This window comes from Podarcis erhardii (assembly GCF_964252035.2).
Source record: "Podarcis erhardii genome assembly, chromosome: 12".
NCBI lineage: Eukaryota > Metazoa > Chordata > Lepidosauria > Squamata > Lacertidae > Podarcis > Podarcis erhardii.
Window position 1 is genome coordinate 6,044,368 of NC_138513.1, and position 12,513 is coordinate 6,056,880.

Genomic DNA, 12,513 nt, shown 5'->3' on the forward strand with positions numbered 1-12,513 from the left:
GAGGCAGGAACACCACTGAGCTCATAACTTAGAAGCCTTGGAGCCAACCGTCTCAGCATCAGCAAGCGCCAGGGGGTCCCCAAGAGGGTTGCTAAGCAACAGGGCTTTCCTTTCCAAACAGAGCTCTGCCACTATTAGTTTGGAGCAAATGTGTGGGAGTGGCCCAAAGAAAAGCAGGAGATTGGCAGATTAAAAAAGCATGAAGACCAGTCTTCCACAGGACAGGAAACGTATGGTGCTTTGTTCAACAAAAATATAAAACATGGCTGGGGAAACCTGTGGCCCTCCAGGTGTCACACTAACCCCAGCTCATGTGGAAGATGGTCAAGGATGAGAAAACCTGCAATATCTGGATGGCAACAGCTTCCCAACCCTGGTACAAAACCAAGGAAGTAGCCCAGACTTTGTGGGATGTAACATCACTGGAGCAGTCAAATACAACATTTCCTGTTCGCCCAGAGTGGACACACAGGGGAGTGTTGCTCCAGCCATGAGGACTTCCTGTCTCACCTGGTCTGGAGCATCCTCCCCCTGTGTGTGACCAGGTAGGTGGGTGTGACCCTGGCAGACCCTACAAAAGGGCCAGTCACACAGCCATCTTCCCTTCTCTCTCTTGACTCTTCCTGGTGCTCTTATGCTGTCTGCTGGCTCTCAGCCAGCAGCACATGGGCTCATTCACCACATGAGATGAACCCACTCTCTTCTGTAACTACAAACTAAAACCTGCCTTCAGGGGTCATGCTGTGAACTGAATGTAAGTAAACTTCTTATTACTTTTAAAAGAAGACTGTTGTGTCATTATTGTTTTAAAGAGGGAGTTAAAGGGAGTTAAAGGAGTTAAAGGGAAAGGGAAAGTTTAAGGGACGTGGGTGGCACTGTGGGTTAAACCACAGAGCCTAGGGCTTGCTGATCAGAAGGTCGGCAGTTTGAATCCCTGTGACAGGGTGAGCTCCCGTTGCTCAGTCCCTGCTCCCATCCACCTAGCAGTTCGAAAGCACGTCAAGTGCAAGTAGATAAATAGGTACCTCTCCTGCAGGAAGGTAAACAGCATTTCCATGCGCTGCTCTGGTTCACCAGAAGCAGCTTGATAATGCTGGCCACATAACCTGGAAGCTGTACACCGGCTCCCTCGGCCAATAAAGCAAGATGAGCGCCACAACGTCAGAGTCGTCCGTGACTGGACCTAATGGTCAGGGGTCCCTTTACCTTAAAGGGGAATTTACTAGGAACAAATCCAATCTGGACAAGCCAGACTGGATTGCTTAACTCAAGAGATTCTAATGAATCTACCAACTAGCTTCCTGCAATGTACAGGGAATGTGCTCTGCTACTAGCTCACTAGCGTGAGTGAGGAAGGATAATATTTAATCAGTGTATCCTCTCCTACTATCCACAACATTCCCACAGACTTGAGGCTGGTAGAGCTGGGAATGGTTCACACCAGCAAGGCCTTTGATGTTTACAACAGAGAAGAACAGGGAGCTGTCCGCCTGTTCCCTGACACCAGTGGTGCTGAATCTGAGTAGTAGCCCTTATAGGGCTCCTCAGAATATGTTGGGGACTTAGACCAGAGGCCTGGGTTAGGGAGAAGGCAGGATGGCGCCATTCTAGACTCTTGAGTCAGAAGCCAAACTAAGCACCCCTTTTGAATGGTAGCAATTTAATGCCAAAGCAGTGTAGTGGTTAGATCAGGAGAGGGGGACTTATGGACCTCCATATGTACTTGTACTTTGGCTCTCAACAGGCCTAGCTGGCATGCCCAGTAGTCAGGGATGATGGGAGTTAAAGTCCAACAGCATTGGAAGAGCTTCAGAGTCACACTCAACTGTGAACCTAAGCCAATTTCTCTCTCTCTCTCTCTCTCTCTCTCTCTCTCTCTCTCTCTCTCTCCTTCCCTCTTTCCCTCTCTCTGTCAAACCATGTACACCACCCTGAACTAGGGGATAATTTTAATTCAGTTCACGTTTAAGTCAGAATTGACCAAATCCACACTTCCAAAAGCAATATGTGGACCAAAATTCAGCCATCCTTCAAAATTTACTTTTCTTGAAATTTTGGAATGTCGTTCTCCTGCCAAGTACTGTGTACAAGAATGCATACAACACACACAAAATCATCACGTTATGGGAAATTGTTTTGAAAAACAAAAGTGTATATTAGAAAGTGACACTAAAATCTGACCCGTTTTGATGAAAATAAATCACATACAGGTGTGGAGATGTGCAGAACAGAACCTGAGATTTGAAAGGAGAGAAACTGGAAATGATCACACTCACCAAACCCTATTCTGAATTTCTTGGAAGAAATGGGGGGATGTAAGAAATACGTTCCCCTTCATGGATCACTGCCTTGTCATGGCAAAGGGGTTTGGATAACTCCAAGACACTATGAGCTATGCCTTGCAGGGCCACCCAAGACTGGCAGGTCATAGCTGAGAGTTTAGACTAAATGTGATCCACCTGGAGAAGGAACTGGCAAACCACTCCAGTATTTTGCCAAGAAAACTCCAAGAACATAAATAAGGAGAAGCTTTGAGAAGAAAGTGAGAGTTTCCAAGGCACGCACTGGTTCATGGGGTCACGGAGAGTCGAACATGACTAAGACGACTAAACAACAACAAAGAAACACGTTAAGTGTGGTACCCAAATAGTAGGAGGAAGAGTCCTTCCCTGACTTGAAAGGTGTGCCAGTCCAAGATATTGTGATGGCCTGGGACTCGGGCTCGGACTCGGAACCAGAGGAGACTCAGTCCGCACCGCATCCTTTGCCTCAGGCATCATCTGAACCAAGTCTGGGGCCTGATCCTGAAGAGTCCCAGTCTGCATAGGTTCCCCTGCAACAAACACCAGCTGGGCCGAGTCAGGGGCCTGAGCCTGCCCTAGCTCCAGATGCAGGGATTACCTCCAGCTGGGCCATCACTTACAGCTGTTCCACTAGCAGTTGGGTCAGGAGACGCTGAGGCAGCCCCTGGGTCTAGTAACCCACCGACGTCTCCCGAGCTGCAGAGACTGAGGTCTGAGAGAAGGAGAGACCTGAGTACTCACAGGAGGAGTGCTCACCTTTGGGTGAGACAGGGAGGTGAGTCGCCGGGGGATCAGGACCGGCCGCTACCCCAACAAAGATAAAAGGCTGTCAGACCTTGCCCCAGGTTGCGGGAGCAATATTGCTGTATGCTGGATCCTGCCTGAGATCCTGTACCTGCCCTTGCCTGGTTTCCTGTCTCATGTCCTGCCTTGGCCCTGTCGGACTGACTCCTAGTGGAACCTCTGGATTCTGTTCTGGTCCTGGACCGCATTTCACGGGTTACCCCCAGGGCCAGCACAGAGATCCCCTATCAGCAAAGAAACTCGAACTGCAGAGTTAATTCAATGCCAACTTTTTGAGGCACCATTCTTTGCCATCCATCATGCTCTGCCTAATTGCAGGAAGCATTGATCTCCTGTAGAAGTTGCCCCCTTCCCCTAGCCTTCCCCCTGCCTCCCAAATACCAGAGAGTATCATTCTGAGGTACTTATTCAGCTTTACCCACCTCATAAAGAGTAACCTCATCTTCCACTGGACATGCTGTGGAATAGGGAGGAAATGGTTCGGACCAACCCTGAGCTGTGCAGCTTCTTTTCACTGAGCCTGTGAACAACAAGGGGGCAAGAAGAGAGAAATGTAAGATGAATTTATTATTTTGGTCACAGACCAGTTCCAGCTCACATACAATATCAAGGAAGTCGTAAAACACGATAGGGATACATCTGAATTTGCAATTGGGTATAACAGGGACAATACAGATATAGCAGCAGTTAAAAATATATAAGTTAAATCTTAATCACTAAAATATAACCTAAAATTGTCATTTGGTAGCACAGTTTTATGGCAGTCGCACAGAATTTGGCCATCCTTAGCGTGATCTCTGGATCCTTGTCCTCTACCAGGGATTTTAGACATTGAAGTTCGGACCCATTTGGAGATTTTTGTATAGCAGGGATGATTAGTGCCAAGCGTATATCCCCATAGAAATGACCGCGTAACAAGGCATGAGAGACAGTTTCTACCTCCATCAAGCCGCAGGGGCAGACTCGTTCCGCGTATGGTTTACCCTCGAATCAATAAGGCAGATGGCAGCACGTTGAATCTAGCGAGGGCAAACGACCGTCTGTATTTAGGTATTTGTAATTTTGACAAATATATTGCTGAGGTGAGCCCTCTCCCGTTATCTTTTATTGCTGGGTGTTTGTTCATCTCACTCACGTGACATTGCAATTCCACATCCCAAATTCGTTGGTGGATTATTGCTCTAGCTTTCTCATAACTGACAGCTATCAGGGCCTGTGGGGAAAACCCAAAGCCTCTTAGTTTTTTGTGCAGTGTAGCTTTCCATTTGGATTGGTAGAAATCCAGTAGGGTACGGGAGCCAACCCAAGAGGGAAAAATGTAAGATGGGATTCTCTCAGTTCTAAACTGCCTCTTCTGAGTCCTGTTCTCTTGCAAACTGTGGGTCTCTGCTGCTCATTACAACACTTGAGGCAGCCCTACCATTTACCGTATTTTTTGCTCCATAAGATGCACCTGACCATAACACACACCTAGTTTTTAGAGGAGGAAAGGGGGAAAGTCCTGTTTTTTGGGGGATCAGCTCAAAGTTCTTGAGCTTACTTTGCAAAGGGAAAAAATCCTGTTTTTATGGGGTTCAACTCACAGTTCTGCAGCTTCTTTAGGAAAGGAAAGAGAGCCGTTTCTACAGTTTCCAGACAGATAATTTTACCAGCCAGTCACATGTCGCTGGGGAAACAAACCGCCTCCATCTGTAGAACATTCAACAATGGAGGCCTGGGCAAGGCGGCAAGGGGCCGGAAAGGGAGCCAGCGATCAACCACACATTCAGTCCATAAGACGAACAGACATTTCCCCTTACTTTTTAGGAGGAAAAAGCTGCGTCTTATGGAGCGAAAAATACGGTATGTCACCTCAGCGAAAAATCAGAAGTTTCACTGGAAACTGTGTTCTTGAAAACATTGGGGGGAATTACTGAAAAAGATCCCTCAGGTAACAATATGCAAAGGGTTAAGCGCAGTTGTAAACGGTGCCTAGAAACAAATCAACATAACGAGGGTCATGGCAAGCTAAGGCGCCCGCACCTGGATGCTTTGTGAAGTGGAGAAGGATGTCCGGGCAGGTAAAGGTGAGCGTTTGTCCAGCATTTGTATCCGGCCAGCACAGGAGTTGGTCCCATATTCTCTTGCAACCTTGCAAAGGGAGGGGAAAAGGCACTTTGAAATCTCACATCTTTTCATTATTTAAATAATATTATTTAAATAATATTTATTCAGAATTTTAAAGGTTACAAAAAGCAAAAAGAGAAAAGAGAAAAATTAAAAAGACACAAAAAACAGAAAAAAATACAATCATTTAAGAAAAAGATAAAAAAAGAACAAATCAGAGAAGAAGAAGATAAAAAAAAGAACAAATCAGACCTTTACATATTTTCCTTTCTTTAACTTATTTCCTTGACTTCCTCACACCTCCCATTTTTGTATTCTAGTTCAAATTGTTAATTCAGCAAATCCTTCCAACCTTGTTTTTATCTTAATTAGTTTGTTTTAAAATACTGTAATTTTACATTCTCTCTTTCATCAGTTCATTTTTACTTAATCCTTTATGTCATTTCTGCCAAAACCACATAATTTTCTTTTTTAAACATCTTTCTAACAAAGTCCTTAATTTTACAATGTTTTTAAAAACCACTTTTACTTTATCCAATCTTAACTCTCATCCAAACCTAAATATCCGTACTTGTTCTTAAGATGTTTCCCTAAGGTAAAAAAAAGGATTCCATTCCACAAATTTCCCAACTCTCATTAAAAAAAACAAAAAACAAATTATGTTATATACACTTAAAGTTCCCAATTTCCCTTCCACCAGAAGTTTGTATCAGAGAAACACACAGAGAAACGCAAGAAAATTTGGATTCATTCGACTGAGACGCATGTTGGAAAAATAAACACAAAAGAATTGAATGAATTGAATGATACAAACTTCCAACAGATTTATATTCCTTAAAAAACTGAGTTATTTGATATTACCAGCTGAAGAAGGCATTTACTCCGAAACAGGGCCCTGTCCTGGTCACCACTACTGAGTCGTACATCTGATTCATACTACGGATACTTCTTTTTGGCCCTATTTGATTCTTCATTCTGACTTTATATAATATGGACTCTTTTTGACTGCCATTGAGACTTGTATAAAACTATTGTTGTGTACTGGTATTTTATGTACCTTTATACTATATCATTGCATATTTGAAACTACACTATTTCTGTACTTAAACGTTGTGTTTAAATTTACTATTATTTTAAAACTATCGCACTTATACGTCGTGTTTAAATTTACTATTAGTTTAACACTGGTATTCTTAGCAGAATATACACGTTTTTCTTCTCTACTCTCGAGTAGGAATTATTCCTTGATTGAAACTTTTGGCCAGAGCTCTTGGTATATCCTGTTTATTTTATTTTTATTTTTTTATAAATATTTATTAAAGTTTTTAAATATCAATGCACAAATAATAAACAGTCTTACTTCTGTCACAAACATAATTTCATCACTTCTTTGGACTCCCTCACGTCTCCCGCTCCCATTTACATCGTTAAAAGTTTTTTCCAGACAAATTATCAACTTGTTTACAATCTCATGTCCACTCATTCAAATATAATCTAGCACTTCTTCCAAAAATTTTTATATTTTCTTTAGTCTCACTTATCATCAAATTTAAATCTAATTTAGTGGTGGCCAATTTTTTATAATCTAGCATCCTGGTATATCCTGTTTAGTGTACTTTCAACAAGATCTCCAGAGATCCAAACACTTCTTCTTCTAAGGTACCTGCTGTTTCATTCATGTGCTGCCGAATCTCCTTGAGGCATTCACTCTCGTTTTTCTTCCATTCTGTTAAAGCTTCGCATTCTGCTTGAGACATTCCAAGACCCTGGAAACAGGGGAGAAATAAGAGGCACATTGATACAACTTAACCTTCTTTCCCTCTCTGCACCCCCACAAAACCCCCCCTCCTTATAGTACAGTCCTAACCACGGTCCCATCTGCACCATACATCTAAAGTATTATGATACCACTTTCAATAATCATGGCTGCCCCCGGCAAAGAAACCTGGGAACTGTAGTTTATTAAAGAGGACAGTGAGAGTTGTTAGGAGATCCCATTCGCCTCCTAAACCTACAATTCCCAAAGTGTTCTATTGGTTAATCCCTCTTCCCCGGTAACTCTGGACATTGTAGCCCTGTGAGGCAAATAACAGTCCCCTAACAACTCTCAGCATCCTTAGGAAACTACAGTTCCCATGATTCTTTGGGAGGGGACCTATGGCTGTTTAAAATGGTATGATAGTGCTTTACATATATAGTGCCCATGTCTACTCAAATGCCCCTCCTACTGAATACAATGGGACTTACTCTCAGGGAAGTAGGGTGAGGATTGCAGCCTATGTTGTTTGTGATGCTATTAACATTTGAGCGATGTATTCCTCCCCTCTTCTTCCTTGCACATCCTACATCAGTTCACTACGTCAATCATCATTCAGTTGTTGAAAACGGTGTGACATGTAATAGTTATTACTGAAAAAATGACTCAACATTGGGTATATCTGGTGCTTGGAAAAAGGGGAAACTGTCATAGAATTGTAGAGTTGGAAGGGAATCTGAGGCTCATCTGAGGCCGGATTACCCATAGGCACTAGGGGTGCGGGGCACCCAGGCGCCGGGCTCTCAGGGGTGCCAGGCCGAAAGTCCAGGGCAGAGATTTGGAATCCGAGGATTGAAGAGCCAGGCCAGCCGACAGTCACTGCTGAGCAGAGCAGAGCTCATTGGAGCGCCACAGGGTTTTCTGTTGCGGGAGCTGAGGCGGCCGGCCGGCTCCACCCTCCTGCATGCCTGGGATTGGCGGGCTGTCGAAAGACACGCACACGCTCTTCACACAAGGCGTGCAGCTTCTCTCCCAAGCCTCTGTGGGGACTGCTCTCCTCCCTCCACGCACAGTGTGTACCGGGCATCTACAGATGACAATACAGTGGTACCTTGGGTTACAGACACTTCAGGTTACAGACTCCGCTAACCCAAAAATAGTACCTTGGGTTAAGAACTTTGCTTCAGGATGAGAACAGAAATCACGCAGCAGCAGCCGGAGGCCCCATTAGCTAAAGTGGTGCTTCAGCTTAAGAACAGTTTCAGGTTAAGAACGGACCTCCAGAACGAATTAAGTTCTTAACCGAGGTACCACTGTATAACACCGGTCCTGAAAGACCTACATTGGCTCCCAGTATGTTTCTGAGCACAATTCAAAGTGTTGGTGCTGACCCATAAACCCCTAAACAGCCTTGGCCCAGTATACCTGATGGAGCATCTCCACCCCCATTGTCCAGCCTGGACACTGAGGTCCAGCACCGAGGGCCTTCTGGCGGTTCCCTCCCTGCGAGAAATGAGATTACAGGGAACCAGGCAGAGGGCCTTCTCAGTAGTGGCACCCGCCCTGTGGAACACCCTCCTGTCAGATGTCAAGGAAATAAACAACTATCTGACTTTTAGAAGACATCTGAAGGGAGCCCTTTTTAGGGAAGTTGTTAATGTTTGATGTTTTATTGTATTTTTAATATTTTTTTGGAAGCAGTCCAGAGTGGCTGGGGAAACCCAGCCAGATGGGTGGGGTATAAATAAATTATTATTATTATTATTATTATTATTATTATTATTATTATTATTTTATTTTCCCCTTGCATTCTGGGATTCAGCACATGGCTGCAAACTTTCCTTTTGGCCTCTGCTCCTGCTTATTTTGACTAGTCATGGCTCGCTGCTACAACCCATTGATTTCTCGTTAAGGGGCGGGAGAGAATGAGACCCAGAACAATCAAAACACGGTGAAATCGACCTACTTGACAGGTGGCCTGGCTGATGCTGCTCAGCTCATTTCCACACCAGCGGGATAAATATTCAGCAAAGTTTCCAGATCTCTGGATCATATATTTTTTTCGGGTCACAAAGAGTGCAGAAGGCAATGACTCCCTAATGCATGCGCTATTCATATTCACAGCCTTCTTCATTAATGAAGAGGCCTCCAGCCAAATACATGACTGGAGATGGCAAATACTTTACCAACTGCAAGTCTTCTATTTGCCACGCTCCTCTCATTTTTGTAAGAACATATAAAGAGTCTGCTCCCCCACCCCTCTCCACACAAGAGGGGAGCCTGTGCTATACTAAACCTTTTGGGTGCCCCTAGATTAGGGATGGGGAGAATTTCACAACCGATCCCTTTTCCCAGGGAACTCTGGGAACTGTAGTTCCGTGAGAGGGGAAAGGGTCTCTAAACAACTCCTAGCACCTTTAACAAACTAGAGGATTCTTTGGGGGAAGCCGTGACGATTTAAAGTGGGATTATAGTTCTTTAAAAACGTAGTGCAGATGAGATAGTGAGATTTATGAATCTAAATCTTCCTGGTCCAAAACTCTAGCCAGCACACAATCATTGAAATGTGCACATTAATTGAAATACTGTGGGGCGCTGAATGAGTTAACCACACAGGACCAAAGTAGATGTCATAACATTCCCTTCTTTAATCTTGGCATGGTTAAGTTTAAATAATATACAGTGGTACCTTGGTTTAGGGACGCGGGTGGCGCTGTGGTCTAAAACACTGAGCCAAGAGCTTGCCGATCGGAAGGTCGGTGGTTCGAATTCCCTCGATGGGGTGAGCTCCTGTTGCTCAGACCCAGCTCCTGCCAACCTAGCAGTTCAAAAGCACGTCAAAGTGCAAGTAGATAAATAGGTACCACTCCGGCAGGAAGGTAAACGGCATTTCCGTCCATTGCTCTGGTTCTCCAGAAGTGGCTTAGTCATGCTGGCCATATGACCCGGAAGCTGTCTGTGGACAAACGCTGGCTCCCTCGGCCACTAAAGTGAGATGAGCGCCGCAACTCCAGAGTTGTCTGCAACTGGACCTAACGGTCAGGGGTACCTTTACTTTCCCAGGGCAGTGGGGGACTCAATTTACAAATGGAACACACTGAACAGGAAGCGGAAGATGTTCTGTTTCCAAGGCAAAGTTCACAAACCAAAACACCTAATTCTGGGTTTGCAGCGTTCTTAATCCAAGTTGTTCATAAGTTAAGCTGTTCTTAAACCAAGGTACCACTGTATAGCCAGAGCAGAGGGTTCCAACACTATGACTAACTGGGGGGGGGAGTGTAAACCCTCAAAAAGTTCTCCCTGGATTTGGAGGTGTTTGGTAACAATGGCTAACACCCCTTTTAATGGATTTGCTCATCAATGGGGTTGGTGGGACAACCCCTTCAGATGGGCTTGGAGGCGATGGCTTATCAGGACTCACTTCAGTCTAGCTTCAGGCAAAATCACTAGATTCAAACTGGGAGCCAATTTTTTGGGAAACATGGATTGTCCCAGCACTTGAGAAAAGCATCGCATGAATTAAGCATTTAGTTTATATGCTGAACTGAAACTTTGGGACTCTCTTGGGCATCTTTCAGATTTTGCTTCCGAAATAAAGCTTTGAGGCTCACTCTGAATGAAGTCAGACCTCAAGCTTTGGCAGTGGGTTTTAAATGGCAACTTGCCACTGCGAATATTTTCACAACCATCACACACACCCTCCCCTTAAATCCTTAATTTATCCACAGCTGCAAATCTTGGGAACACTCTGAAATTAGGAGAACCTGTATCTGGAGTTTTTGCAGGCTAACTGACTGGAGAATTTCTTTCTCCCAGATTTGCTTCGCCACAGATGGAAATGGTGATGGTGGAGTGGAAAGCGTAGGTGGATTTTGTAGACAGGATTGGCCATTTCCCCGATTACTTGATTTATATTTCAAATAATGTACAAGTGACCTTTAGCAGAATACCGGAAGGGGTGAGGTAGTTGGAAGGGCAGCCTGGAATCTGGCCAAACCATCAATCCACCCTTTTCTGAATTGTCTACACTGACTGGTAGCAGCTGTCCAGGGTTTGGGGCATCTCCATGCCTATCCGTAGATGCCGGGACCACTCAGCAAGACATTTTAAGCAATACTCAAGGTGACAAACCAACAGATCACACAGAGTTGCCACTACATCCCCACGCAATGTTTCCCAAGCTCTGTCCCATCATTGTATCAGAACCAGCCCTTAAATTTCCTCATTTATTCCTCTTAACCTTAGTGCTTCTGAGAAACAGAACTGGAGCCCTCTAAGTCAGAGTTTGCGTTCACAGGAAACATTCGCAGGTAAGCGATGCAATTTGACAGTCAAAAGAAATCCCATTAGCGCACCTTTCTCTCCCCTTCTCTGAGCACCTTCTGCCAAATCAATGCCAAAAGAAAGATTGATACGATATCAAACAGGGATCTGATCCGAGCAGAAGTGGACAGATGCATGGGAACAACGGCAACAAGACTTTGGGACTGTTTACTTACAAGAGACGGCAGAGTCAGCAGAAAGAAGATCCATATATTTCCCGATTTCATGTTGCAGGAGTTAGAGAGGCACCCCCACTTCTGAGCACCCCTCTCGCCTCTCGCCTCTCTCCTCCCTACTGCCTGCTGCTGATCTGAAGCACACAAATGACCAACAGAACCGGTGAGTATGTGTAGTGGAAGTGAGGAGGGGGAGTGGTGGAGAGAGAGAGGGAGACTCAATATTATTAGCAACTCTCCTGGCTGCGATTGATTTGCCTTCCACCTGTGTGCATTCGGAGAAGTCTGCCAATTACTGCCAACGGGAGCCGGCAGGTCCCTCAAAACTGCAACGCAAACAGCGACAAGACAAAAGATCTGCACAGACCTGCTCAAGTTGACTGCTTTCATGCAAATCAATGCAACTTGCACATGCAGGAAACATATTAATTGGGAAGGTGGGTGTTCCAAGCAAGGAGCTGGATTGTTTGGAGCTATGGGTGAAGGGAGAAGGAAAGCAAATTTCCCCAACCTGATACTGTGGGCTGATGCTTTGGACTACAACTCCCATCATTCATGACCATTGGCTATGTTGGATGGGCCTGGTGGAAGTTGGAGTCCAACAACATTGGGAGAGCATCAGGCTGTGTCTCTGGACTCAGTCTCCCATCCCTGGGCATTGGAACATAGGAAGCCAACAGTGGTCCATATAGCCCAGTAGTGTCTGCACTGTCTAACAGCAGCACTCCAGGGTTTCAGATATCAGATATTCCCAGGGCTGCCTGAAGATGCTGTGGTTTGAACCTGGGACCTTCTGCAGGCGAAGCTGGTGCTCTGTCATTGAGCCATGGCTCTTCCCAACCTGGGTGCCCTCCTGTCATCATTGAGGTTGAGGACTACAACTCCTGCCATCCTAAGGAGTGTCTCCGCACTCATCATTCAGCCTGGACACTGAGGTCCAGCTCTGGGGGCCTTCAGGTGAGTCCCTCATTGTGAGAAGTGAGGTTACAAGGAACCAGGCAGGAGGCCTTCTCGGTGGTGGCACCTTCCCCTGGGGAACATCCTC

The 12,513-nt window shown here is 45.1% G+C and overlaps 1 protein-coding gene across 1 annotated transcript in view; it reads right to left on the reverse strand.

The window, feature by feature from the left end:
- GHRHR (growth hormone releasing hormone receptor) overlaps positions 1 to 11,730 on the reverse strand; it is a 29,508-nt gene extending 17,778 nt beyond the window's left edge. Inside the window, exons 1-4 of the mRNA XM_081834485.1 lie at positions 11,469 to 11,730; positions 6,877 to 6,979; positions 5,130 to 5,237; positions 3,530 to 3,627 (exon numbers count right to left, since the gene is read on the reverse strand). Coding sequence (XP_081690611.1) covers positions 3,530 to 3,627; positions 5,130 to 5,237; positions 6,877 to 6,979; positions 11,469 to 11,519 — 360 coding nt within the window. The 5' untranslated portion in view covers positions 11,520 to 11,730. The remainder of the gene's footprint in view (positions 1 to 3,529; positions 3,628 to 5,129; positions 5,238 to 6,876; positions 6,980 to 11,468) is intronic.
- Positions 11,731 to 12,513: the final 783 nt, after the last annotated feature.